We start from the raw sequence: 27,999 nt of genomic DNA, 5'->3' as shown, positions 1-27,999 counted from the left end.
TGTATCTTGGTATCTTTTAAAATAAATCTATACATCAATGCAGATTTATAAACAATGGAATAATTATTCATATAGTTATTTTAATTTGAAGAACTTTTATTATTCCCACAGTATATACAGTATATTTGGCTACTTATTCGATTCTGGTCAAAAATATCTTATGTGATGTTGTTGTGACTATACTGTATTTTGTATGTTTTGTTATTCACACTTCTCTGCCAGCTTCACATGCATACAGCTGTCTTGTAAGTCAAATGGAAACAAAGCTGATGAGCACCCAATGAAAGAGGCTGTACATAATCGAAACAGCATATGGTGGGAATAGAGAACATCTTTTCTTTTGTTGAATGTTTTTTTTCGCCCTTTTTTGTATTTCTTTCTGGCATTCTACTTTTCTGTTCCTGAAACTGGGCTAATTACAAAAAAAAAAGTTGGAACTGGTAGCTAGATATCTTTAAAGCCATTGCTTTTAAGAATGAACAAAAGAGACATGGTCGGAACCTGATAAAAAGAAAGGAGAAAAATCTAATGAGGATGTTGCAATAAGTGCTAGCAAGGAAAGTTGACATAAAAGGGCTTTTAGTCTCCAATTCATAAATACGTCGGCATCAGATGGGCACAGAACATCCTAACAGCCATATGCATGAAATTCATATTCAGGTTTCGTTCACCTAGCATCTTTTAATATAAAAAGGGATATTTAATGAATATATTTGATCCGTTCTGAGAATGTAGATGATTCAGTTAGCACAATGAAGCTATATGCTACATTGTACATTATTTACATCTGCCCTGATGAGCTCATCTCTTATTAATGTACAGAAAGATATATAAAATGAGGGACAGAGCAAGGCGCTATTTAGATACTAGAAATAAAAGTAGAGTAAAGCCCCTTTATACTGCTTATTATGGGGCAAATGAGCGTTCCTAGGAATTCCCAATAGGCTTTAGTAAAAGGGTCAGCTATCTCCCTATGACGGAGTAAGCTCCCATCGGCCTGTGTAAAGGGCCCTATGCTTACCATAGATATTGTTGCAATGCATTGCATATTTCAGCTTTGCTACCAGTGATGTACCTATAGAGGGTTGCAATGGTCTCAATTATGATCTGTCACTTTAGTTTAGGGGACCTAAAGGGCATAGGAGACAAGGTTCATAGTTGATTACAACAATCGATTTATAAAGCTACATAATTATTTTAACCAAAATGAAGAGGAAAATGTAATTCTGGTCTTTAGTATAGACCATTGCATCGCACATATCACACACACACACGCACACACACACGCACACACACACACGCACATGTTATACACTCATATATGACATACACATATACCCAGGGGCTGGCTGGCAAATTTTAGCCCGGGGGGCAAGTACACAGCACTGGCCCATGAGTAGCAGGCTGGCGGCCCATCCTTAAAGGACCACTCTGGCCTCTTACCTCTTACCTATAACATCTTCGGTCCTTCCAGTCATTTGTGACCAAATATCCTACTGTGCCCTGTGAAAGGGTCAGAACTCACTTTCCTGTATAAGTCTATGGGGCGGCTCAGTGATGACACAGAACGGTCCCATAGACAGATGCTAGGAAAGCTGGGTGACCTCTATCATACTGAGTACAAGATGCTGGAAAGCTGGGTGACCTCCATCATACTGAGTATAAGATGCTGGGAAAGCTGGGTGACCTCCATGATACTGAGTATAAGATGCTGTGAAAGCTGGGTGACCTCCATTATACTGAGTTTAGGATGGTGGGAAAGCTGGGTGACCTCTATCATACTGAGTATAAGATGGTGGGAAAGCTGTGTGACCTCCATCATACTGATTATAAGATGCTGGGAAAGCTGGGTGACCTCCATGATACTAAGTATAAGATGCTGTGAAAGCTGGGTGACCTCCATTATACTGAGTATAGGATGGTGGGAAAGCTGGGTGACCCCCGTCATACTGAGTATAAGATGGTGGGAAAGCTGGGTAACCTCCATCATACTGACTACAAGATACTGGGAAAGCTGTGTGACCTCCATCATATTTTGTATAAGATGCTGGGAAAGCTGGGTGACCTCCATCCTACTGAGTATAAGATGGTGGAAAAGCTGGTGACCCCCATAATACTGTGTACAAGATGCTGGAAAGCTGGGTGACCTCCATCATACTAAGTATAAGATGGTGGAAAAGCTGGTGACCCCCATAAAACTGTGTACAAGATGCTGGAAGGCTGGGTGACCTCCATCATACGGAGTATAAGATGGTGGGAAAGCTGGGTGACCTCCATCATACTGAGTATAAGATGGTGGGAAAGCTGGGTGACCTCCATCATACTGAGTATAAGATGGTGGGAAAGCTGGGTGACCTCCATTATACTGAGGATAAGATGGTGGGAAAGCTGGGTGACCTCCATTATACTGAGTATAAGATGGTGGGAAAGCTGGGTGACCTCCATTATACTGAGGATAAGATGGTGGGAAAGCTGGGTGACCTCCATTATACTGAGGATAAGATGGTGGGAAAGCTGGGTGACCTCCATTATACTGACTACAAATACAAGATGCTGGGAAAGCTGCCTGACCCTCATTATACTGACTACTACGCAAGATGCTAGGAAAGCTGGGGTTACTGTATTTTTACAATAGTTTATATCACTCGATGTACTTCTGTATATATGTCTCCTCTATGTACTCCTGTGTAGGTCTCCTCTTGTATATATGTATCATCTATATACTTCTGTATATACGTCTCCTCTATGTACTGCTGTATATATGTATCCTCTATGTCCTCCTGTATATATGCCTCCTCTATGTACTCCTGTATATATATGTATACTCTATGTACTCTTGTATATATATATATATGTATCCTCTATGTACTACTGTATATATGCCTCCCCCTGTATATATGTATCCTCTATGTACTGCTGTATATATGCCTCCCCCTGTATATATGTATCCTCTATGTACTGCTGTATACATGTATCCTCTATTTACTGCTGTATATATGTATCCACTATGTACTCCTGTATATATGTATCCTCTATGCCCTCCTGTATATATGTATTCTCTATGTAGCAGGGACACATGCAGGCAGGGGCATTTCCGGGATAAGCGAGGGGGGGGGGGTAGCGGGACACATGGTGCCTCCATCTAGGTAGAGTGTAGTAGTGGAGGTATAGTGGATAATGGGTGTAGTAGTACAGGTAAAGAGGAGGGGTGAGGTAGTACAGGTATAGATATGGGGGGTATTAGTAATACTGATGAGGGGGATTAGTAGTACAGGTATAGATGTGGGCTGTAGTAGTACAGGTAAAGATGAGGGGTGTAGTAGGAATGAAGGTATAGATGAGAGGTGACAGGGGCATACTGGGGGAAACTGGGGCAGCTGGGGATGACTGGGAGAGCTGGGGGTGTACGGGGCAAACTGGGGGGTGAGTAGGGCAGCTGGGGGTGACTGAGGGGGACTGGGGCAAACTGGGGTTGACTTGAGCGGGACTGGGGCAGTTGGAGTTGACTGAATGAGGACTAGGGCAGACTGGGGGTGACTGAAGGGGGACTGGGGCAGACTTGGGCGACTGAGGGGGGACTGGGCAGACTGTGGATGACTGAGAGGGACTGGGGCAGACTGGGGTGACTGAGGGGGACTGGGCAGACTGTGGATGACTGAGGGGGACTGGGGGTGACTCTTAGGGGGACTGGGGCAGCTGGGGGTGACAGAGGGGGACTGAGGCAGACTGGGGGTGACTCTAGAGGGATTGGGCAGCTGGGGGTGATTGGGGCAGGAGTGCACATATCCCTCCTCCTCTCACCCCGGCACACAGGTTCCCCTCCCGGCCACACGTGCAGGTCCCCGGTCTCTGAAGCAGGCCACAGGGACTGTAGAGGTGATAGCGTCACTGCCATTACTGGAGCTGTACAGCGGGATCGGGGGATGCAGATCCCGCTGTTCAGCTCCAGGACCCGAAGCAACGTTATCACCACTACAGTCCCTGCAGCCTCCTCCAGAGACCGGGGACCTGCACGTGTGGCCGGGAGGGGAGCAGGACATGATATGTATAGCTGGGGTAGGTCAGTCGCGGCTCTGTTAGGCGGACTGCCGACCGCCCTGCACCTCACCTCCGGCCCGACACTCCACGCACCGCCGCCCGCCATGCACCTCACCTCCGCGCCGCCTGCTTGACCTGCACCTCTTGCCCGGCCGCCAACCCGTCACTCTACGCTGCTCCACCTGCAATGATTTTTTGTGAAAATTGAATTTACGGTTTTAATCGAAATTGATTCTAACCTTCTGGGCAAATTAATTTGATTAATCGCCCAGCCCTAACTCCTCTGTATGTATGTATCCTCTATGCACCCCTGTATATATGTCTCCTCCTGTATATATGTATCCTCTGTATGTCTCCTCCTGTATATATGTCTCCTCCTGTATATATGTATCCTCTGTATGTCTCCTCCTGTATATAAGTCTCCTCCTGTATGTATGTATCCTCTATGTACCACTGTATATATGTCTCCTCCTGTATATATGTATCCTCTGTATGTCTCCTCCTGTATATATGTCTCCTCCTGTATGTATGTATCCTCTATGTACCCCTGGTAAAGTCCAAGGTTGGAACAGCGGAACCTCCCAGGGATGCACAGTCTCCGTCAGGTGGGCCCACACCTGATACTCAATAGCGAAAAAGAAATGGTGTGGAGACAGCATCCATCCAGTGAAAAAATATTTTTACTTTATTTTAAGCCATTGCATATAAAAAGATTACCGACGTTTCGGCTCTAACACTCCTGAGCCTTTCTCAAGTGTTAGAGCCGAATCGTCGTTAATCTTTTTATATGCAATGGCTTAAAATAAAGTAAAAATATTTTTTCACTGGATGGATGCTGTCTCCACACCATTTCTTTTTCTCTATGTACCCCTGTATATGTCTCCTCCTGTATATATGTATCCTCTATGTACCCCTGTATATATGTCTCCTCCTGTATATATGTATCCTCTATGTACCCCTCTGTATGTCTCCTCCTGTATATATGTATCCTCTATATACTCCTCAGTATGTTTCCTCTTGTATATATGTATCCTCTATGTACCCCTGTATATATGCCTCCTCCTGTATATATGTATCCTCTATGTACCCCTGTATATATGCTTCCTCCTGTATATATGTATGCTCTATGTACCCCTTTGTATGTCTCCTCCTGTATATATGTATCCTCCTGTATATATGTATCCTCTATGTACCCCTGTATATATGTCTCCTCCTGTATATATGTATCCTCTATGTACCCCTCTGTATGTCTCCTCCTGTATATATGTATCCTCTATATACTCCTCAGTATGTCTCCTCTTGTATATATGTATCCTCTATGTACCCCTGTATATATGTCTCCTCCTGTATATATGTATCCTCTATGTACCCCTCTGTATGTCTCCTCCTGTATATATGTATCCTCTATATACTCCTCAGTATGTCTCCTCTTGTATATATGTATCCTCTATGTACCCCTGTATATATGCCTCCTCCTGTATATATGTATCCTCTGTATGTCTCCTCCTGTATATATGTATCCTCTATATACTCCTCAGTATGTCTCCTCTTGTATTTATGTATCCTCTATGTACCCCTGTATATTTGCCTCCTCCTGTATATATGTATGCTCTATGTACCCCTTTGTATGTCTCCTCCTGTATATATGTATCCTCCTGTGTAGGTCTCCTGTATATATGTATCCTCTATGTACCCCTGTATATATGTCTTCTCCTGTATATATGTATCCTCTATGTACCCCTCTGTATGTCTCCTCCTGTATATATGTATCCTCCTGTGTAGGTCTCCTGTATATATGTATCCTCCTGTGTAGGTCTCCTGTATATATGTATCCTCCTGTGTAGGTCTCCTGTATATATGTATCCTCCTGTGTAGGTCTCCTGTATATATGTATCCTCCTGTGTATGTCTCCTGTATATATGTATCCTCTATGTCAGGGAGGGGGAACCTTGGCTCTTCAGCTGTTGCAAAACTACAACTCCCATCATCCATGGACAGCCTATGGCTCTCCAGCTATGATGGGAGTTGTAGTTTTGCAGCAGCTGGAGGGCCTTGGTTCCCTCCCCCTGCCCTATGGCCTGCTGTGTAGGTACCTTGCTTGCTGCAGACACCATCTTCTCTGTCTTCAGGCTCTTCTAGCCCAGACACAGGAGAACCAGCTGGGAGGAGAGAGCGGCCTCTGGTGGCCGGAGGAAGGTACTGCCTACAGCAGTTTGCTTTTTACCATAAGCCTCTTAGGCTTATAGAAAGCATAGTGGCCATACAGGGGGCGGGGCTTACCGGCATGGGGGCGGGGCTTCGGCGGCCGCTTCCATCACAGTCCGGATCCACCACAGCCACAGGTAAATATGACAGAAGAGGGCCGGGGCTGTAAGCAGGGGAGGCACTGAGGACTCCAGCCAGCTGTCAGCAGCCATGCGGCCCTGACAACTGGGGGAAGACCGGCCCGGGGGGCATGTGCCCCCCTGCCCCCCGGCCCAGCCCGCCCCTGCATATACCTTTTATACACCTGCAGTATACAGAAATATGCTTATTTGTGCACTGAGCTGCATCTCTGCCATCAACAGCAAAACCATCATCATTATTAGATCTAAAAGGAATGGTCATATGACAGGTCCCTACCCTGTTCTGCTCACACCAAAAGATACCTTCTTATTCCCTCCAAAAAGGACATTTAACATAATGGACCAGATTTGTCAATCTGTCTGAAGACAAATTTCAGTATTTCCCATAACAGCCAATCCCAACTCATACCTTAACAAGCTAGATAGATAATTGCCCTATTAGGATATAAATTATGGATAGCATACGGTGAATGGCATGGACGAAAAATAAATTTCAAATTCCAAAATCGAGGGGAAAAAAAAGAAAAGAAAAGTCCAATCCAGACCAAGGTGGTACCAGTGTAAAGAATGAGCCCTCATATAGCTCCAAAACTAAAAGGGAAAAAGGATCTGAATCTGGCATTTTATGCCTATTTATTTTTGAAAAAGTTTTTAGCTTTTTTTAGGTTGGAATGTAAAATAAAACCTATATAAACTGGATATACTGTAGTTGTAACCGTGAAAACCCAGAAGATAATGTGTCAGTTTAAGCCTAAAATGCTTTGTTTAAAAATGAAAGCCTCCAAAATTACCAAACACCGCACGGCTAAGACTGGCGTCTCACCTGCAATTTATGTTTTGCTATTTTTTCAATAAAGAAACGATGGAACTGCTACAGTGCCGCTAATTTTGTTTTTATTATATTGCCAATTGAGAGACTGTATACTATAGCTAAGCACCCCACAAAGTATACATTTGTTTTATCTACCTGCAAAGACTAGCTCCGTAGAGAGCATACCATATGGGATGATTACATTGCTGTGACGGTGCTGTGTCTTGTTATACAAGTACACTTTTTTTTTTTTAACTTTACCTCACAAAGATTTTTCCCCCCCTCTCACCATGCATTTTATGGTAAAATAAAAGTAAATTTACTTTTGCAAAAATAAGCCTCATATGATTCTGTGAAAGAGTTACAAATTTTAAAATGCAAAAAACAAAAACACAAAAGTGAACAATAGCATGTACCAACACAAGAGCAATAGGTCTTCAGAGGGTAAATTGTTACCTTTACTTTAAGTGATCCAAGCAACTTACTGATCTATTTCCTTTATAACAGCGAATAGATGCTGTTACTTAAACAGGCCTGTCCTGTAGACAGATTTCCTATTCCAGCAGCAGATGCTTGTAATGTTGGTCTTTTCATACATTGTACTATTGTTCACAATTGCTTGTAATAACTAATCCATCTGTTGTTTTATTTATATAAAGTGGAAATTTGCTGAGGTTAATTGAAGTGTTATTAGCATGTCTACATTATGCAGTTGGGACATATTTTCTGTTGTACTTGAAGCAGTTGATAAATGAAACGTCAGCACTACTGTACTTCAGGGGTAATAACATCTTCTTATAGCTATATAAATTTTATTAAATGGGTTGTTTTATTGATATTGATGGCAAATAGCTGGACAATTTTTAAAATAAAGGTATATCACGACTGATAAAACAATGAAGTGATACTTGCCTGTCTCAGTGCCCACTGTGCAGCTCCACTGCTCACAGCCACCTACTGGCATCCTTTATTTCCTAGTCCTATGATGTCACGCCCCTGCTCAAAAATGCCAGCTCAGCCAGTGACTTAGGTGGGACACGTCTGCAGTCACTTGCTGAATGGATAGTTCCTGTGGTGTTGTGAAAACAAATTATCTAGGAGACCGAAGGGGGACAATTAGTGGTGGTGTGGTGGTGGTGGTGGACAGGTAAGTATGACTTCATTATTATGTTCCCACTACCCCTCTCCTCCCTGTTCCCCACCTAGAATACCCTTATACAGTAACTCCCTCCAGTCTCCATCCATCTCTTGCAGAGGCTATCTCCCCTTGCAAGATCCCACCATTTTCTCCCATTAGGGTGATAGATATAGCATATCTGTGTCGACAAATTACTTTAAATTCCTTAAAAACAAATACTAAAAAAGGGTGGAATATAAAACTGATCTATTGATCTATTAGGCCTAGTTTGCACATATCCGGCGATCTGACGGCGTTTCCCTCCGGTGCAGGAGAGAAGCACCGAAGGGAAACGCATCTCTGAACTGATCCCATTTTCCCGTTTTCAAAGGGACAGTTCGGATGATCCGTTCTACAACTGATGCCGCCGGACTGACCGTACGTCAGAATGCTACATGCAGAGTTCTGACGTACGGCCTGCTAAGCTATCCGGCATCCGGCATCCACTAAAGCGCCGGAGGCATGTTGTGTACAGACGTATGCATTATGCATCCTCCGGCTCCCTCCATAGAAAGGTCCCTGTCCCTGTCCCTGCCCCCCCTGTGACTCTGGCTCTGTAACAGTGTGCCCCCTTGCAGGTGGGCAGCCCCCCAACTCCTCTGTACAGGTGCAGCACTATAGGACAGTGGGAGGGAACCTTGCCTCTCCAGCTGTTGTAAAACTACAACTCTCATCATGTCTGGGATATCCAGGCATCATGGGAGTTGTAGTTTTTCAACAGCTGGAGAGCCAAGGTTCCCTACCCCTGCTATAGGGGATATCCCCAAGTCCTGCTGCCCAAGGTAGAGGGCTCTGGTGTGCTGCTGCCCCCCTACATCGATGGCCCCCTGTAATGCCGTATAGGAAAAAAACTGATGACAACTGATAATAAACGTATGGCAACTGATAGAACTGATAGAAACTCATATATATATATATATATATATATATATTTTTTTTTTTTTTTTAAACGGATAGAAAACCTGATGACCTTTTTGGCATCAGTTGTGACATCAGTTGTGGTCATTTTTTTTACAAAAAAAACGGAAACGGATGCAACATATATATGTAAACTAGGCCTTAGTGATCTATTGCTGATTTTTGTTTTGAAATCTAATTATGTAATTTAGGCTGGGTTCACACACAGTAAAATAAAAGCTAAATACGACTAAATTTTGTGTGATAAGGGTATTCCACTCAAACATAAATTTTCATATGTTGCTGCCCATGGTGAGACTAATAAGTCATTCCATATTAGTTATTATCCATTCAGTTTGCTTCCTCCAGTTCTGAGCTGCTGTGTGTAAGCCTTTATCTACATCTCCTTCTCCTCCACACTCTCTTCCGAGACAGCTGATGTAAACAAGTCTCTGTCCGGCTTTATCAGCATTACAAAGTTGCTACAAAGTTGCAGATAGGGAAGAAGAGGAGAAAGACTTACCCAGTTTTTTGTGTCTTCAGCAGAAAGCAGTAGCTCAGAACTGGGGGAAGGAGACTAAATAGATAATAAGTATGGAATAAATTGGTAGGCTTTGTACACACAACGTCAAAAAAAGGGAAAAGGCTTCCTGCTTTTCTATTTAAAAAGACATCAGTTTTGCCATGATTTAATTGACTTCAATGTAGAGATGAGCGAACCTCGAGCATGCTCGAGTCGATCCAAACCCGAACTTTCGGCATTTGATTAGCGGTGGCTGCTAAAGTTGGATAAAGCCCTAAGGCTATGTGGAAAACATGGATATAGTCATTGGCTGTATCCATGTTTTCCAGACAACTTTAGAGCTTTATCCTAGTTCCGCAGCCCCAGCTAATCAAATACCGAACGTTCGGGTTCGGATCGACTCGAACCTTAACCCGATTCGCTCATCTCTACTTCAATGTAATGCATAGAAGTCAATGGAATGACGGACGTCCAATGGACACAATGTAGAAAACGAACGTTTTCTGTGAGGATGTCAAAATAATGATCATGTCAATTATTTTTGAACATCTATTGCAAACAGCGAACGTTATATTTTTGGTGTTTAGATGCAATTTTTCTTTTTTCACCGTCCGTCAATGGACTTTTCAAGTAAAAACACACCCAAAGGGCAATTAGTAAACGCAAACTAGAATAATGTACCAGCAGCCGGGGAGGCCAGGCAGCGAAGTGGCGTCCATCATTTTAGGCTCAAAATGACGGACGTCATTTTAAACGGAGCTGAAAAGACGTTGTGTGAACATAGCCTTAGGCCTTATTCACACGTTCCGTAATTTACGGATCCATATTTCCGTATCCGAGTTAGTGCACATTGAAGTCTATTGGGCCATTCACACGATCAGTAGCAGAAATGGATAAAAATCAATCCGTAAAAAAAAAAAGGACATGTCCTAGTGCGGACCCTGATTTTTTTACGGATCCTCTCATTGAAATCAATTGCGTACGGATTGTTTACGGATTGCAACATGTTTGGCATCTGTATTTCCGTATTCCCGTGAAAAAATACGGATGACTCATGGGTCACATGGTTCTGTCTCCTAAGCATCCACTGACCGGAAGAAGGAAGTGCAGAATCACATGCCGGTGGGAATTGAAAGTGAAAGCAGCAGCACATGTGGTGGGACCCAGAAACAGACAGAGAAAGTGAAAGAGAAGATAAAAAATGGATGTGGGGAAGCTCATTCACCTCATAGAAGAACGCCCCTACTTGTGGAACAAAAGAGATGCATTTTATGTGAACCGAACAAGAAGGGACAAGGGATGGTCTGAGATTGCCCATGAAATTTATGGCCAGCAATGGGCATCAGGGTCCAAGAAAGAGAAACAGGAATTGGGTATGTACAGTATGTATGTATGTTTTGTTTTTTAAGTCATGTAGTGCACAATTTTATTGGTATTTCATAAGTGTACTGTGTTTAACAGTGGAAAGACTGAAATCAAGGTGGCAGACATGCAGGGATCAGTTCAAGAGGGAGATGCAGATGAGAAGCCGCAGTGGAGATGGACGTATGCCCAAGAGAACATATGTGTACACAGAACAATTAATGTTCCTGAAACAAGTCCTGGACGTTGGCCCGTAAGTTTTTTTTTACCATTAATAATGCCTATTATGCCCCTCCTGTGAAACTACAACCCCCACCATACTGCCCCTCCTGTGAAATTACAACCACCACCATACCTACACTGCCCCTCCTGTGAAATTACAACCACCACCATACCTAGACTGCCCCTCCTCTGAAACTACAACCCCCACCATTCCTACACTGCCCCTCCTGTGAAACTACAACCCCCACCATACCTAAACTGCCCCTCCTGTGAAACTACAACCCCCACCATACCTAAACTGCCCCCCTGTCAAACTACAACCCCCACCATACCTAAACTGCCCCTCCTGTGAAACTACAACCCCCACCATACCTAAACTGCCCCTCCTGTGAAACTACAACCCCCACCATACCTAAACTGCCCCTCCTGTGAAACTACAACCCCCACCATACCTATACTGCCCCTCCTCTGAAACTACAACCCACAGCATGGCTAGAATGTCCATTTTTTATTATAAAGTTTTTATTACATCTTTGTAGAACATCTGATAATCTGGTAGCAGAAGATGAGGCTTCTGGTAGCTCCCAAGGAAATCAGGAGAAAGAAGTTCCGGATTCAAGGGAGGAGGAATCCATGGAGGCTGCTGAAAACTTGGACACATCTCCGGCTGAATCAGTGCAAGTTTACCCATGTCGTAGGAGAGAAAACCGTAATGTGGTGTCAACCAAATCACAAATTGACAGTGAGGTGAGGTAAGGCTCTTCTAAGCACTGTCAACAGGTCATAGAGACATGTACATAGAGACTTCATATTTTTCTTTTTTTAGGTCCTTGAAATACTGAAGAAACGTGGAGAGCAGAAGCCAAACCAGCTGTTCTGCAACAGCCTGGCAGTTGCACTGGACAGTGTACCTGAAGAGAAACGCCAGAGATGCTATGGGACTCTGTTGGCTGTGGTTGAGACTTTTAGCAAACATTTTGACCCAGACAAACTCTCCAAAATTGCAGATATGTTTAAGTATGGGGGCACCCCAACCATCGCCACCCCTACCCAAACCTTATACACTCCTTCCCCCAATCACCACCCTCCCATACAGCGATACCCGCCTCGCCCACATTCCCAACACTCCCATGAGTGGTATACCCCTCCTAACAGCCAGGATTGGGCATGCCAAAGCCCTCAAAATACACCACAACCGGCAGAGCAGGCGTCTTCCACTCCCTATTCTCAGGATCTGTTTGAAGTGTAAATGTTAGTTCACATTAGTTTTTTAAAGTTTGGATTTTCAGTTAATAATTGGTGTTGAATCTGTGAGTTTGTTCAACTGGTGTCTTAAAGGGGTAGTGTGTTGTTTATAATTTTTTCACTCAACACATTTGAACTTTAAAGTGTGTGTTATGTAAGTGAAAGTTCCCCCCCCCCCTACGCCAGACCAGACAGTGTGAGGCACTTCACTCACCAGATTCGTGCAAACCCCCGGCCACCATCTTCATTATTAACAGATGTTGTCCAGGGGTTTGACAAGATTCTCGTGAGTATAGTGCATGACACTTTCGGGTCTGCTGTAGGGGTGAGGGGAACCGGGGAAGGGGCCAATCACTAATATAACACACATTACAAAGTTTTAGAAAAGTTTATTTTGTAGTGAATCTACAAAAGCCATAGTACACCTTTATATATTGCACCCACGAGTGGGATACCCCACCAACTGGCCTGGATTAGTCATGCTGGTGAAAATGTCAACACGACAGGTGGAGCAGGCATCTACCCCTCCATTTTCTCAGTATTTTTTGGACGTTTTTATTTAACATAGCTTTCACAAAGTTTGGAGTTTGTGTTTGATGTAAGCATTTGTGATGTAAAAAAAATCTGTGAGTTTCTACTGGAGTATTAAAAAAAAATAGTTTGCGATCATGGTATGTCCGTTTATTTCACACCACATACAACATTTGTTATTTGAATGGCTCAATAGTGCTACATCAGCCTTTCCTTTTCCAAAAAAGTTCAGGGTGGCCCGTGGACTTTGACATATGTCCTCAGATGATGAGGTCTTAGTTGATAATTGTGCCTACATTACTTATTTGGAAAATGTGGACACAAATATCGCAAGCTCGCAGCCCACGTCAAGGGGCCTCATCTACTGCGAGTCCCTAACTAACTAACACAGGAACCAAAACTAAACTAACTAATAGAACTTGAAGCACCAGTCCAGAATCAAAGTCTCTTAACAGATATCCCTCTGCCATGGTACTGCTCCTGCTGGTGATAGAAAGTAGTCTGCGTAAAAGTCCCGGACAGCCAATCCTGACGATCCAGGCCTTCCTTGCAGGTTCCCTTCCAACGGGATGGCGGCAGACTGCATGGCTGACATTTGTTCCTCCGGGATGACTGTGGCATCATGAATCCTGACGTAGTTGTGAAGGATAACACAAGCCTGTATCACCTTCTTAACCTTGTCAGGAGTTAACTGAAGGGCAGACTGCATTACCCGCCACTTGGAGCTCAGAATTCCAAAGGCGCACTCCACATACCGCCTCGCACGAGTGAGACGATAATTGAAAATGCGCCTCCGGTCATCCAAGCCTCGCCTTGGAAAAGGACGCAAGAGGTGGGTCTGTAAGCCAAACCCTTCATCAGCCACAATCACAAATGGAGCTGGAGGTCCAGATGATCCAGGTAGAGGCCTTGATTCCGGGATTCCCAGGTGGTTGGTCTTCAGCATCTCTCCAATTCTGGAAGCCCTAAAAACACCAGTATCCGCTGCGCTTCCATAGGCCCCTATATCCACAACCACAAACCGATAGTCACTGTCAGCTAATGCCAACAGGACCACCGAGAAATAATGTTTGTAATTGAAATACAGGGACCCTGAATTAGATGGCTTCTGCACACGAATATGCTTTCCATCCAGGGCACCGATGCAGTTTGGAAACTGCGCTGTTGCTTCAAAGCCCCCAGTGATGCGGGTCCAATCTTCAGGCTGGGGGGGTGGCATTACTTGGGCCCTCAGACGCTCCAAGATGGCTGAGCAGGTCAATCCAACAATAGAGGATATTGTGGAAATCCCCAACGCAAACTCATAATGCAGGCATGCAAATGAGTGGCAAGAAATCTGCAATAAAAGACAGTAAAGATTATTAGTATTTAAAAATTTTCAAGAAACTATAGTAGGATTTTAATACACAACATTAAAATAACGCACCTGAGGGTCACAAGGAGCCTTTCTTCTGGTGAAATTGCCTCTCGCATTACTGTATCCCGGTATAGCAGTCCTGGACGCAGGTCAGCAAGGAGGCGATCAAAGGTCGCAATGGTCATCCGGCAATAGTTCTGGAACTTGTCAGGATACCTTCGCAGGTCGGTGTACAGCTGATAAAACTGTCCCCTTTCCGGGCGCGCAGAGACAATGGGGTGTACCCAGTATCTCCGACGCTTTCTCCTCGGCTCTTCTTTAAGCGTGTCCTGCTCTCCAAAGCACCGGGAAACAAGCCAGGTCAGGAGTGCTTCATCAGCTACTTGATCGGTCATCTTCACGGTGATAAGTAAAGTCAAAAACCAAAGCTAGACAAGCAGAGGTAAATAACAGAACTGTCTCACAGCAAAGCAAACCAGAAATGGCAAAGTAAAATGGCTGACAAGCGATCATGTGACTTATTTTAGGGGTTTGGCAACCTTTTTTTTTAACCTACTCAACTTTAATCACTTGTATAAAGCAGTCAGCAGCAAAAACGGATTTACGGAAATATGGATGGAATACGGATGGAATACGGATGGAATACGGATGTCCAATCCGCAATTTCTCAAGGGTTGTTTCAGGACCAGAAAAAAATACTGAACGTGTGCATAAGGCCTTAGTCTCACCTTGGGCAGCAACATATGAAACATTATGTTTGAGTGGAATACCCTTTTAACGGTAAATTTGTGAACAAATGAAAAAAGGCAGAATTTTTCTAAAACAGTTGGTACATAATAAACATGCTCATTATTTGAACAGTCATAATCAATTTTGGCCATTATTCTATATAGTGTGTGCACCCCTGACCAATTTCCCATTGATTTAAATTAAGAGGATTATTACATTAAAAAAATAGACCGTACTTTTATCTCGAAATTACAGCTGTAATTTTGAATTAGAATGAAAAAACTAATAAATAAATAAAGTTACTGTCATTATGCCTGTATTTCTATCTTATATTTAAACATTTTTGCATTTTTAATGTGGTGTTTTTTTGTTTTTTTTAATTCTTATTGTATTACTAAGAATTTGTAATATTACTAAGCGCTAACAGAATACATTTTATAATTATAACGATCAAAAAAAAAAATCACAATGTGACAGATATAACAAAGGTTTCAGGTTCAAGATGCTCGGGTTTTGCTTTACACTTTCATAGCTCACCTTTATTGGAAAAATTAATTGAACCTAACGGATTTCCGTAAATGATTCATTTATCTAAAGTGGCGCTGCTCAATCACTTGCATGTTTGTTTAAAACATTTTCAATGTTCTTCCATAAAGCCCTTCTAATTTTCACAGAGCTACTCTGAGAATATTGTAGTCTTGGCCATTGGTGACACTGGAGCCCCCGTGGGACATACGCTACTTCCTTCTTGTCTCAGCGTATTTTCTGTCACTGTTAATTCCTCTTTGTGGCTTATCCTTCTGTGACTGAGCATTACCAAGTGTTTCACGGCTCTCTGCTTTAGTCTATAAACCAATTAGTGCTCACAGTAAATGATACATATAGCTATCAGAGCACAAGGTTCAAAGCCAGGTCAATATTCTCTAGGCTTTAGTCGATAGGAAATATAGACCTACACAATGTCAGCCATATTGATTTGGAAAGATTACTTTGTCTTTGTCACTCTATGTGTTACAGAACTTACTTTGATTTCATGGTTAATAACTAAGACCAATATTAAACATGTAATGAAAATGTTTTTAATCACTGAACCTTTTATGGATTTTTATGTGTAAATATGAAACCCTTAACTTGTGGCTCTGAGCTTACAGTCCATATCGATCAATCTATACTTGTGCTTGTACCACGCTTGCTACTAACTAGCCAGTTAGACTTTAGAACAAAATGGTTTCTAAAAGACTAGTACACATTTTGAATATATACATATAGCAAATTGTACAGTTCATGAAAAACTATATCAACTCGACAAAAGTAACAAATTAATGGTCCAGTTTTGGGATGATTTTCCCTATGAAACCAATAATCTCACTCAATTAAAGTGGTACTCTGGAAAAAAAACTTTTTTTTTTACATTTATGTAATAGCGGTATATTAGTAATATAACTTTTTATTATTAGGCCATATTCCCTCTATGTATAACACCGGCCGTTCTGTGATATGGCTTACTGAAGATCATCCCGGCCACTGCAGTACCGGATGATTTACATCTAATTAGGGAATAACATTTTTTAAACTTTTGCCCATGATTGGTTCTCTTTAAGTGTTTTTGAGATGAAGGAAATTCCATTGGTAGGCTATGTTCACACAACGTTTTTTAATCTCCATTTAAAATAGACGTTATTTAGCAGCCTGACCTCCCCTTAGTGCACTGACGGGTGTTTGTACATTATACTAGTTTGGTTACTAATTGCCCTTTGGATGCAGCTTAATTAAAAAGTCCATTGAATTTAATAGTAAAAACGGAGACAGAACGCTGACAAAAGGAAAACTGTGTGTGAACTACAAATAAAAACGTCTGCTGTTTGCAAAAAACAACCGAAAATAATGATCATGTTCATTATTTTGACGCCCGCGGCAAAAACGTCCGTTATTCAATACGCTGTGCGCATTGGACGTCCGTCTTCCCTTTGACTTCAGTGCATTGCCATTGCAGTCAGTTAAATTTCGGCAAAAACGGACATTATTTCAAATATGAAAATCGGCCGCCTTTTTAATATTTTTGGCGTTGTGTGAACAAAGCCAAAAACTGCAAATCCCCACCATGCTGCATTTTGGAAAAATTGGCACAGAGCCAAAAAACACCAGAGCTGAAAAAGCTGACAGGTGTGATCAAACCCATAGGAATTTTTTAAAAATCGGCAATCAACTGTAATACTGTTTTTTCTGCATGGGCACTACTCATGCCATAGCTGGAGTGAAATACTCTATAGCATCTAGAAATTTTGGATAGGTTTTTAACCCCCTAGATGACCCAGGATGTAAAAGTTCAGAGGGGGGCCACGCGGTGACCCTGCTTTGAACCGCAGCGATCCTGGCTGCTATCTGCAGTCCGAGACCACAGCAATTAGCGGGCATGGTCCAATCTCCTGCCCGCTAATTAGCCATTTTAATGTAGCTGTTAAAACTGACAGCTGCATTTAAATGGCTGCTGTAACGCATACCTGGTGGTCCCCACATCTGAACCGCCTGGGGGTCTGCACCGTAATGAGGCTGATCCTGGCTCGGTGATCTATTGTTTCTGGCTGCAACAAGTATATCTATACTGCATAGATCTCAATAGAGATCGCATAGAGCAATGTAGTTATACTGTTAAAAAATATATAAAAATTGTGGGTTTTTTTCAATAATAAAAAATCCCCTACCCTAATAAAAGTCTGAATCACCCCCTTTTTCCACTTTTATAAATAAAAATAATTAAACAAATAAACATATTTGGTATTGCTGTGTGCATAATCGCCCGAACTATTAAATTATCACATTCCTGATCTTGCACGGTAAACGTCGTAAGCACAAAAAAATCCCAAAGTTCAAAATTGTGCATTTTTGGTTACATTAAATGCTGAAAAAAATTGTAATAAAAAGATAGTAATAAAAAGTGACCAAAAACACAAATAAGATACCGATAGAAAGTACAGATCATGGTGCAAAAAATGACACCTCCCACAGCCCCATAGACCAAAGAATAAAGAAAGGTTATAAGGCTATGTTTACACAATGTTTTTTTAGCTCTGTTTAAAATAACGTCCGTCATTTTCATTTTAAAATAACGGACGTCATTTAGCAGCTTGGCCTTCTCTTGCAATGACGGCTGTAGGCACATTATTCAAGTTTGGGGTTACTAATTGGCCTTTGGGTGTGGCTTAATTCAAAAGCCCATTGAATTTAATAGTAAAAACGGAGAAAGAACAGTGACAAAAGAAAAACTGTGTGTAAAAGCCATCAAATAAAATAAAAATATACAAGTTACATATTGTTGTAATCGTACCAACTTGAGGAACATGTATAACGTATCAGTTTTACCATAGGGCAAACAGTGTAAACACATAACTTTTAGCTTTGTCAGCAATTAAAGGTATCATATCTACAAGATTGTTATTTAGTTTTTCTCATCGAAAGCAAAATGTTAGCAATGTTTTCAGACGGCTAACATGGTTACAAACTTTATTTCTTTTTTATTTTAACCAAAAAGGACTGTGTGGGGATTTTCTCAAAGCTTCAGTTTTCGGCTATGTTCACACAACGTCCAAAAAAACAAAAAAGCGTCTGCTTTTTGTGATTAAAAAGACATCCGTTATTGCATAATTTTAATTGGCTTCAAGTCTATGGAATAACGGACGACTTTTTCACACATTGTATTGAAAGCGTCCGCCTCAAAAGACATCTGTCATTCAATACATTGTGTGGAAAAGACATCCGTTATTCCATAGACTTCAATGCATTTTAGTCAAGCCAATTAAAATGATGCAATAACGGTCGTCTTTTTAAACACAAAAAGCGGACGCCTTTTTCCTTTTTTGGAAGTTGTGGAAACATAGCCTTCTACTGTAAAGTAAAAAATGTTGAGCTTACCTTATTTTGCTCAAACATGTGACTTTTCAGTGTTACCACAAGTGTTGCACAAATACGTGTGATTTTTTTTTACACCCGTTACATCATTGACGTGAAAAGAATAGTTACTGACAAAGTGATGACTGTTATTGTTCTGTCCTCTTCCTTGTGGGGTAATGGGATGGTGCAAAGAGATGGTATTATTTGAGGGGGTTTTATTTTTATCGTGGACGATTTGCAAACATTTTTGTTTTGCTGCCCTCATCATCATTTTTGTTTTGCTGCCCTCATCATCAGTGGACGCAGGGGATCCAAGGATATGTTACTGTCATCTGATTCATCAAAGGAGGGTATATTAGAATTTTCACCTTCAGTATACTAAAGAGAAAAAATCATTGTTTTGTCAGGCCATGTAAGTTTTGTTAACACTGAAGATGAACATTCTGAGGAGGAGGTTCCCCATACCCCACAAGGAAGGGGTAGAAAGAATAAAAGTCGTCAATTTGTCAGAAAAAATCCTTCCACTTCACAATTACAGGTACTATTGAAAAGACTTTCTTTAACCCCTACAGTGCAATTTAATTTAACACCATTCTTGACATTAACAGGTTTGTGTGATCCCTGACAGAGACATTTTTATAAATTCCCATAGTCAGAAAATGAACAATGCCAAGATGCTCCTCCCCAAACCAATAATATCTGTTACACATATATATGTTAATGAATGTCCCCCTGTCCCCTTTGACCATGTATCCTTACATTTTAAGGCTATGTTCACACTGCGCATGATTCCGGCCGTAGTGCGAACCGCGAATATACGCACGTAATTTTGAGGCTGATGCGTTCGCTTGAAAGTATACGATATACGCCCGCACAGTGCACACTACGTATGAGATTACGGCCAGATCGTATGCGGCGCCGTGACAAATGAACACGACCATTGTTTGAGGACGGAAATGTTGAAACTCACGGCCATGGATTCCCATGCGGTCCCATACGAAGTACTTATTTCAGCCAAATTAAACGTGATTTTTCGATCCAAAAGGTTCTGTGTGGTTTATTGGGCTGGGCAAAGAATTCCAAGTAAATGACCTGCCTCAGATCGCTTCGAAACAAGCTAGGGAAGCATAACTATACTACGGGCGTATGTTGTTGGTTCGTACGCATCCGGCCGCATGTCTATTTTTCCCACGCCCGTAGTTTCAGCCGCACATGTAAGGCGGCGTACGAAATGCGGCCGGACTCATACACAGTATAAACATAGCCTAAAGATTGAAAAGGCAGTTCACTAAAAATTCTTTCAAATCAACTGATCCCAGCAAGTGCCCGATATTTGTAACTTACTTCTATTTAAAATCTCAAGTCTTCCAGTACCTATCAGCTGCTGTATGTTCTGCAGGAAGTGGTGTATTCTTTTTAGTCTGACACAGTGTTCTCTGCTGTCACCTCTGTCCGTGTTAGGAACTGTCCAGAGCAGTGGCAAATTCCCATAGAAAACCTCTCCTATTCTCCAGACTAGAAATAATACCACTTCCTGAAAGACACACAGCAGCTGATAAGTACTGGACGACTTGAGATTTTTTTATAGAAATAAATTACAAATCTCTGGCACTTTCTGGAGCCAAATGGATAAGGTCCTGTACATATGTTTAATAATTTTGCAATTTAATATCCATATTTTTATGGATGAGTTGTGCTGTAATTGCCTGTTTTTCCCTTCATAGAATTATTAATTTTTGGGTGTTGGTAGTTTACATACTACCTTTTGTTACTTGTACAGATCTCGAGAATCTAGTTTCAATGTTTTACAGCATATGGTCTCTATGTTTGTCCATTTCCATTACGTTTTCTTACAGCACAAGAATGAACAGAAAAGCTGGCTGGTCCTGCTCCAAGTTCTTGTTTTGGAAGAGAACAAAAAGGGGTTTAACAGAAGATACAACAGGACCTGTGGGGCACCAGGGGTTGGTAAGTATTTTATTTTTTTCCCCATTTTTCCATGGTGTCATACTTTTTAATGCCAAAGTACCCCTTTCAGTAGAATTTTTCTGTTGGTGGTGGTTCTGGTGATCTAGTGCTATTATACTGTTGGCACTATGATACTAAGTTTTTAAATTTTTGCCATTTTTCATTAACCACAAATGGGAGCACAGCTACATCTGTGGTCAAAAAGATCACAGAAGCTGTCAATCATAGTCAGGCAACTGCCGCAACTGTCCTGACCAGAATTGTGTTCCGATCCCAATATTTAACCCTATAGATGCTGCGGTTAGTGCAAAATATCCCCCTGTTCACCATCTGGACTCCACAAAGCGATTGCAGAGTTGAGATGGTAATTATGACAACTGGAGACCTCAGTTGTCACAAGAAAAGTGTAAGCATATCATGAACATAAAGTACAATATGTTGTGAAAAAATGTAAAGGTCACGAAAAAAATATCAGAATTACCTTGATAAGATAAAGTATCCCAGAGCTATATCTACATAAAGTGAGGTAGGTCAGATTTGAAAAATGGGCCCTGGTCCTCAAAGACAATTTTTGACCAGTCCTGAACGGGTTAAAGCCTCAATAGTCATTTATATTGTTTTGCAAAATATCAACTTTACTTGGTTTAAAAGTAATCATTATGTCTGAGCTTTTTTCACCCCCATATCGACAGAAGAATTAAAGGCTGAAGAAAGTGAATGAACTTGCTTCTGAGAAAAATAAATTATGAAACCATAGACACAGACTTGCTTTATGTGACTGCTGTAATGTTAACTTTGTATGAAATCAATCATACACTCTATAAGTAAATGATTTGTCTAATGCTTAATGAGCACAATTATCTTATTTTAGCATTTTATTAAAATACTTATTTCATATGTAAGCATCCCTTTAAGGCACACTTATAACATAGACAGGGTTCTGACTTGAGATCTTAATGCATTATTCAGTTAGAACGCTGCTGCAAAATAAGTTCTTGTTCTAGTAACGTCATTTCCTGCCTTAAAATAGTTCCAAATGGGAAAAAGCTGTTTCTAAAGACTTTTGTGGTTGACATTGACCTCCTTTGTGATTATGGTCAACCAATTACGTCTCTGTGTTTAGATATAGATTTAACTTTCTTGGGTTAATATGCATACAGAAGTTTTCTAGTTCTTTATCCTGTAGACTTGGCTGCCTATAGTTGAGAAGAGCTGGTAACTATGAAATTTTAAGAGTTAGGCTCAGTTGATTACAAGGATTTCTGATGAGGACAATCCAGTTAAGAAATCCACACTGGTTATATAGTTTTCTTTCTAGTATTTTTGATATGTGTCCAACAGATTTATCTTAGAGCTAAAGTATTGTGCACCCTTAACCCCCACTTGAGTTTGCAGACCTTCTCACAGACAAACCCCCTGGTCCCAACTCCTGGAAAAGTCTTAAGGAACAAATGGAACATACTGTAGACTGAAGTCTCCAAATCACTGAACCAAGGTAGAAGGCATGAATCACAGATTGATGGAGCAAGGTTCAAGGCTTGCATATGTATATTGCTGTACATGGGGTCAGACTTTGTGCCCATAGCTGTGCTATATATCTATTAAGAAAAATATATTAATATATTAACTGGAAATTATGAAACTTCAGGGATTTTAAAACATCAATATGGTAGCAGGGCAGTTTCTAGAGGCGGGCGGGCCGGGCGACCTCACGGGGCGCCGACAGCTACGGGGCGCTGGTGGCACCCCCCAGACTCCACTTAGCTGCGCACGCCCCCCCGGCCGGCCGCCCGCCCGCCTGCTAGCTCGCTGGCCCCATCACCTGGCAAGACTGCCCTCTGCCCCGGACCGCCCGTAGCTCCGCCCACGGACCGCCTGGACCTCCGCCTCCGGACCGGCCGTAGCTCCGCCCCCGGACCGGCCTTAGCTCTGCCCCGGACCGCCTGGACCTCCGCCTCCGGACCGCCCGTAGCTCCGCCCCCGGACCGCTCCGGCCCAGCCGAGCACTCTGCACCTGCAGACATCTTCTCCCTCCAGCAGCGCAATGACGTCATTTCACTGCGTTTGCTGGAGAGATGTGTGCAGGGGCGGCAGCGGCCTGCTCCTCGTAGGCTGGAGGAGAAGAGGAGAGAGGGACCTCTATGCCAGAATAAGGTGAGTATAATGTTTTTTTTTTTGTGTGTGTGTGTGTTTGGCAATGCAGGGGGAGCAGAGGGGATTATTATTATTATGGGGGGGGCAGCACAGGGAGGATTATTACAATGGGGACAGCACAGGGGGGATTACAGGGGGTGGTCACCCAGCTTTTCCAGCATCCTGTATGTCAGTAAAATGGAGGTCACACAGCTTTCCCAGCATCCTGTATGTCAGTGTGTAATGAAGGTCACACAGCTTTCCCAGCATCCTGTATGTCAGTGTAATGGAGGTCACCCAGCTTTCCCAGTATCCTGTATGGCAGTGTAATGGAGGTCACACAGCTTTCCCAGCATCCTGTATGTCAGTATAATCGAGGTCACCCAGCTTTCCCAGCATCCTGTATGTCAGTCTGTAAAGAAGGTCACACAGCTTTCCCAGCATCCTGTATGTCAGTGTAATGGAGGTCACCCAGCTTTCCCAGTATCCTGTATGGCAGTGTAATGGAGGTCACACAGCTTTCCCAGCATCCTGTATGTCAGTAAAATCGAGGTCACCCAGCTTTCCCAGCATCCTGTATGTCAGTGTGATGGAGGTCACCCAGCTTTCCCAGTATCCTGTATGTCAGTGTGATGGAGGTCACCCAGCTTTCCCAGTATCCTGTATGTCAGTGTAATGGAGGTCACACAGCTCTCCCAGCATCCTGTATGTCAGTGTGATGGAGGTCACACAGCTTTCCCAGTATCCTGTATGTCAGTGTAATGGAGGTCACACAGCTTTCCCAGCATCCTGTATGTCATTGTAATGGAGGTCACACATCTTTCCCAGCATCCTGTATGTCAGTGTAATGAAGGTCACACAGCTCTCCCAGCATCCTGTATGTCATTGTAATGGAGGTCACACAGCTCTCCCAGCATCCTGTATGTCATTGTAATGGAGGTCACACAGCTTTCCCAGTATCCTGTATGTCAGTGTAATGGAGGTCACACAGCTTTCCCAGCATCCTGTATGTCATTGTAATGGAGGTCACACATCTTTCCCAGCATCCTGTATGTCAGTGTGATGGAGGTCACACAGCTTTCCCAGTATCCTGTATGTCAGTGTGATGGAGGTCATCCAGCTCTCCCAGTATCCTGTATGTCAGTGTGATGGAGGTCATCCAGCTCTCCCAGTATCCTGTATGTCAGTGTGATGGGGGTCATCCAGCTCTCCCAGTATCCTGTATGTCAGTGTGATGGAGGTCATCCAGCTCTCTCAGTATCCTGTATGTCAGTGTGATGGAGGTCATCCAGCTCTCCCAGTATCCTGTATGTCAGTGTGATGGAGGTCACACCTTGCAGACTTTACTGCACCAAGCAGCAGAATTACTATAGTTTAGGAGCCTATAGGAGGGAAAAGGGAAGGAAGTTGCTGGATAAGTGCGGAGCCTGAGATGTTTGTCTCGCAGGTTCTGAAGAGACGAATTGTAGCTGCAAGAAACCGTCATGGTGGTCTGGTTGGAGAGGAAAAGGAAAGTGGTGCCGCAGATCAAAGAGAACAAGAGAACGTCACCTGTGAGTCCCTGTATGATGATTTTGTATTCGGTTGAACATTATCTCTTAGGGGTGCAACACCGATCTATGCCATAATACACATACTGCTTCTTCCTAATAACCCGAATCCTGATAAGGCCCCCCTTCCTCCTCCTGAGCTGAATTGAGTGAGGTTGCAGGGGGGGGGGGCGCTTTTATCAAGATTCGCCCTGTTGCCAAAATGATCTAGAAACTGCCCTGTATGGTAGATACAAACTGAACACACACGGGTGACATATTGCGATGTGTGTCTATTGATAGTTACCTGCCCTACAAGCCAGGGTTCTAGTACCTCTTGTACATATCCTCCTACCCTCCTGCCTCTTATGACATCAGAGAGGAGCTGGATGAAACAGTTTTCAAGCATGTGAAAACTATAAAAATGCTACACTACCAAATGTAAAAATCCAGGACGGGCAGGGGGAGTTGGGGACATAATAAAGAACTTATACTTACCCATCCCTGTGCTACCTCAGCTGCAGCACCACCAGCTCCCTCTTAGCTTCTAATCTCCAGTCTCTTGTTGATTACTGTGTCATTATGATCCAGCAGGAAGTACCTGTTCAACCAATCAGTAACTGCAGAGGTGACCCGCTTCAGTTACTGATTGGCTAAGCAGGCATTTCTGAGCCGGGTTATGATGTCACAGGAGCAGGAGCTACAGGAGACCGATGGTGGTTTGTGAGCAGTGGCGCTGTGCTGTGGAAGCACGGGGACAGGTTAGTATAACCTTTATTATGGTACCACCATCCCTTGCCTAGGATTTTTACATTTGGCTGGAGTGCCCCTATAGTAATTTAACATATACAGTCAAAAGCACTTAGACTAGCTTGATAAACTTTGACTATAGCCCCTAACCCTTTAAGGATCGAGCCAATTTCATTTTTGCACTTCTGCTTTTTTCTCTTTGTGTTTAAAGGCCGTAGGACTTGCATTTTTTCAATTACAGACCCAGATTTTTGACACACTTAATATTCTGTATAAAATATGCTTCATATACCCATCATCAGCCGTTAAGTAGTTAAATTTAAGTGCAATATTGCAATATAAATAACTACATACATAAGGAGTTGTATTTATGTACATAGGCATATGTATATTGATATAAGTCAATCAGAAATGACTTAACTGGTACTTTTTTAATACATCATTTTATATTTATATCTGTTTATATTGGCATATATAACACTAACAGATTCCAATGAGTTGTAAACAGCATACAGAAATCTGTCTTGGCACAAGGTTGATAGCACATTTTCTTCAATATTTCATATATTGCTAATTATTGGTACACAGTTTATCCCACTTACTCTAGTTTGTAGCATTTTCATTTTATTTTTCCTCTCTTAATTCAGTACTCTAGAAAATCTTCTACTCTTTGGAAATTAAGCTAATGTCTTCCAGCTGTGTAGAATAAGTGTGAACAACTCTGTCAAATGAGCTACCCCGTCCTTTTTTACATAGCAACTTGTATTCTGGCAGTCACATCACATTTACCATTTGAGCAACCGTGATATAGATGAATTTTTCTTGCCTATAGGACTGATTTTCTGAGCAGTAGAAAGCAGGTCTTTCTGCTACTGGGACAAAATTGGTTTTATTCACAGGATTTTGTTGCTGGTAAAAGAATAAGGATTGCTGACAGAATACCAGGGGTACATACATACTTATCTATGGCCTAAAGGTTGCTAATTGAACTAGTAGCATTGAACAGGAATGTGTTCTGTATCTTGTCAAGTTTCAAATACAAGGAAATAAAATATTAAGTGTGAACTTGCTCAGGGTCATGTCCTTTAATTGCCACTTATTTTCCAAGGATGATAGTTGATATATAATCTAAGATACATTTAAAAAAAAAATCATTGTATGTACTAGACTTATTCGCGGACTAAACCCTTAGGCTAGGGGCTTAACCTCTTCTGGATGTGTCTTCTACTCAAGATGCCTAGCCTTCTGCTTCTATATTGTATACAATATATTACCTTGCATATTCCAAAGGATATATTGTAAATGTCTTTACACTTTTTTGCTAGCCACATTTAGATTTGTCGCAACTTTTCAAAAACCTATTTCAACGCATTGGGACCGCACTAATAGTTGTATACAGCACAACACACATTATTTGACAATTATTTTGGTTTAGTGGCATGTGTTTGAGTTAGTACAAGAGACGAGCGCAACTCAAGCATGCTCAGATCCATCCGAACCCGAGCGGCTGCATTTGATTACCGGTGGCTGCAGAAGTTGGATGCATCCCTAAGGCTGTCTGAAAAATATGGATACAGCCATAGGCGATATCAATAGGTTTATCGAACAAAACCATGGCGTTTTATGAAAGTCTTTTGTAACAACAGGTACCCTTTAAGTAAAAAATTTTTAAATTTAATTTAATCTAAAGCATGGACTCCTCCATGCCTATGAAGAAGCCATGTGATAACTGACACCATGACAGTAGCAGTAGATTCTTTTTCTCCCCTAATTTGTGAGCTGGGACTTTGGATTGAACTTGTTTTTAGGAACATCTGAACAGTGTTTGATCAGACTAAAATTTGTGCCTAAAGTTCAGTCTTTAGTTTTTTGTCATGCTCCTCACACCATTTCTGAAAAAAGTCTGAAGTATAGGCAGGCACTATCATTAAGAAATATCATATCCATGAAGGGGTGTGCTTGGCCTGCAGTTATGGTACGATGGGTCAAAGCAGCACCCACATGATTCCTGGCACCAAGGATTCCCAGCAGAACGTTAGTAATTTTTAGAATCTTTGTAAAATTAAAATTCACCACTGTTGTGTTTGGGTTTCAAAGGTGGTGGGATGGGAGGGGCAGGGGGCCTTACGCTATGAGCTGTGCATTAAAAATTCCGGTAGTCCGGTAAAAATTTTTATTAAAGCATTATATTGCCCCCCAAAAGTTATACAAATCCCCAATATACACTTATTATGGGATATGCTTTTAAAGTGTGTTTTTCTCTGCACTTACTACTGCATCAAGGCTTCTCTTCCTGGATAAAATGGTGATGTCACGACCCGACTCCCAGAGCTGTGCGGGCTGTGGCTGCCGAAGAGGATGATGGCAGGGGGACACTGAGGAAAACAGGGCACTGGAGGGACACTGAGAATCCCTTTTGCCATCATCCTCTCCAGCAGCCACAGCCCGCACAGCTCTGGGAGTCGGGTCATGACATCACCATTTTATGCAGGAA

At 42.2% G+C, this 27,999-nt stretch overlaps 2 protein-coding genes across 3 annotated transcripts in view; one reads left to right on the top strand and one right to left on the bottom strand.

Annotated features, from left to right (window-relative positions):
* Positions 1–12,777, top strand: part of LOC138784739 (uncharacterized) — a 57,240-nt gene extending 44,463 nt beyond the window's left edge. Inside the window, exons 2-5 of one of the 2 annotated variants that reach the window (XM_069960409.1) lie at positions 10,873–11,164; positions 11,253–11,406; positions 11,915–12,122; positions 12,202–12,777. In XM_069960409.1, coding sequence (XP_069816510.1) covers positions 10,993–11,164; positions 11,253–11,406; positions 11,915–12,122; positions 12,202–12,624 — 957 coding nt within the window. In that variant the 5' untranslated portion in view covers positions 10,873–10,992 and the 3' untranslated portion in view covers positions 12,625–12,777. Of the gene's footprint in view, positions 1–10,872; positions 11,165–11,252; positions 11,407–11,914; positions 12,128–12,201 lie in introns of both variants that reach the window. The other variant, XM_069960410.1, reaches the window with a different exon arrangement.
* Positions 12,778–13,599: 822 nt separating this feature from the next.
* Positions 13,600–14,903, bottom strand: LOC138784194 (uncharacterized). The gene is made up of 2 exons (XM_069959704.1): positions 14,628–14,903; positions 13,600–14,487 (listed from the first exon to the last, which is right to left on the bottom strand). The coding sequence occupies exons 1-2, from the start codon at positions 14,901–14,903 to the stop codon at positions 13,600–13,602; spliced, it is 1,164 nt and encodes a 387-aa protein (XP_069815805.1).
* Positions 14,904–27,999: the final 13,096 nt, after the last annotated feature.

This window comes from Dendropsophus ebraccatus, chromosome 2, assembly GCF_027789765.1.
Source record: "Dendropsophus ebraccatus isolate aDenEbr1 chromosome 2, aDenEbr1.pat, whole genome shotgun sequence".
NCBI classification, from domain to species: domain Eukaryota; kingdom Metazoa; phylum Chordata; class Amphibia; order Anura; family Hylidae; genus Dendropsophus; species Dendropsophus ebraccatus.
This window is presented reverse-complemented; position numbering and strand designations above follow the sequence as displayed.

Excerpts from the sequence above, each read along its gene's own strand:
- LOC138784194 (XM_069959704.1), bottom strand. The coding sequence starts at position 14,903 with ATGACCGATCAAGTAGCTGATGAAGCACTCCTGACCTGGCTTGTTTCC. Across the intron at positions 14,488-14,627 it reads GACTGCTATACCGGGATACA|ATTTCTTGCCACTCATTTGC; the intron begins GTAATGCGAGAG and ends CTTTTATTGCAG.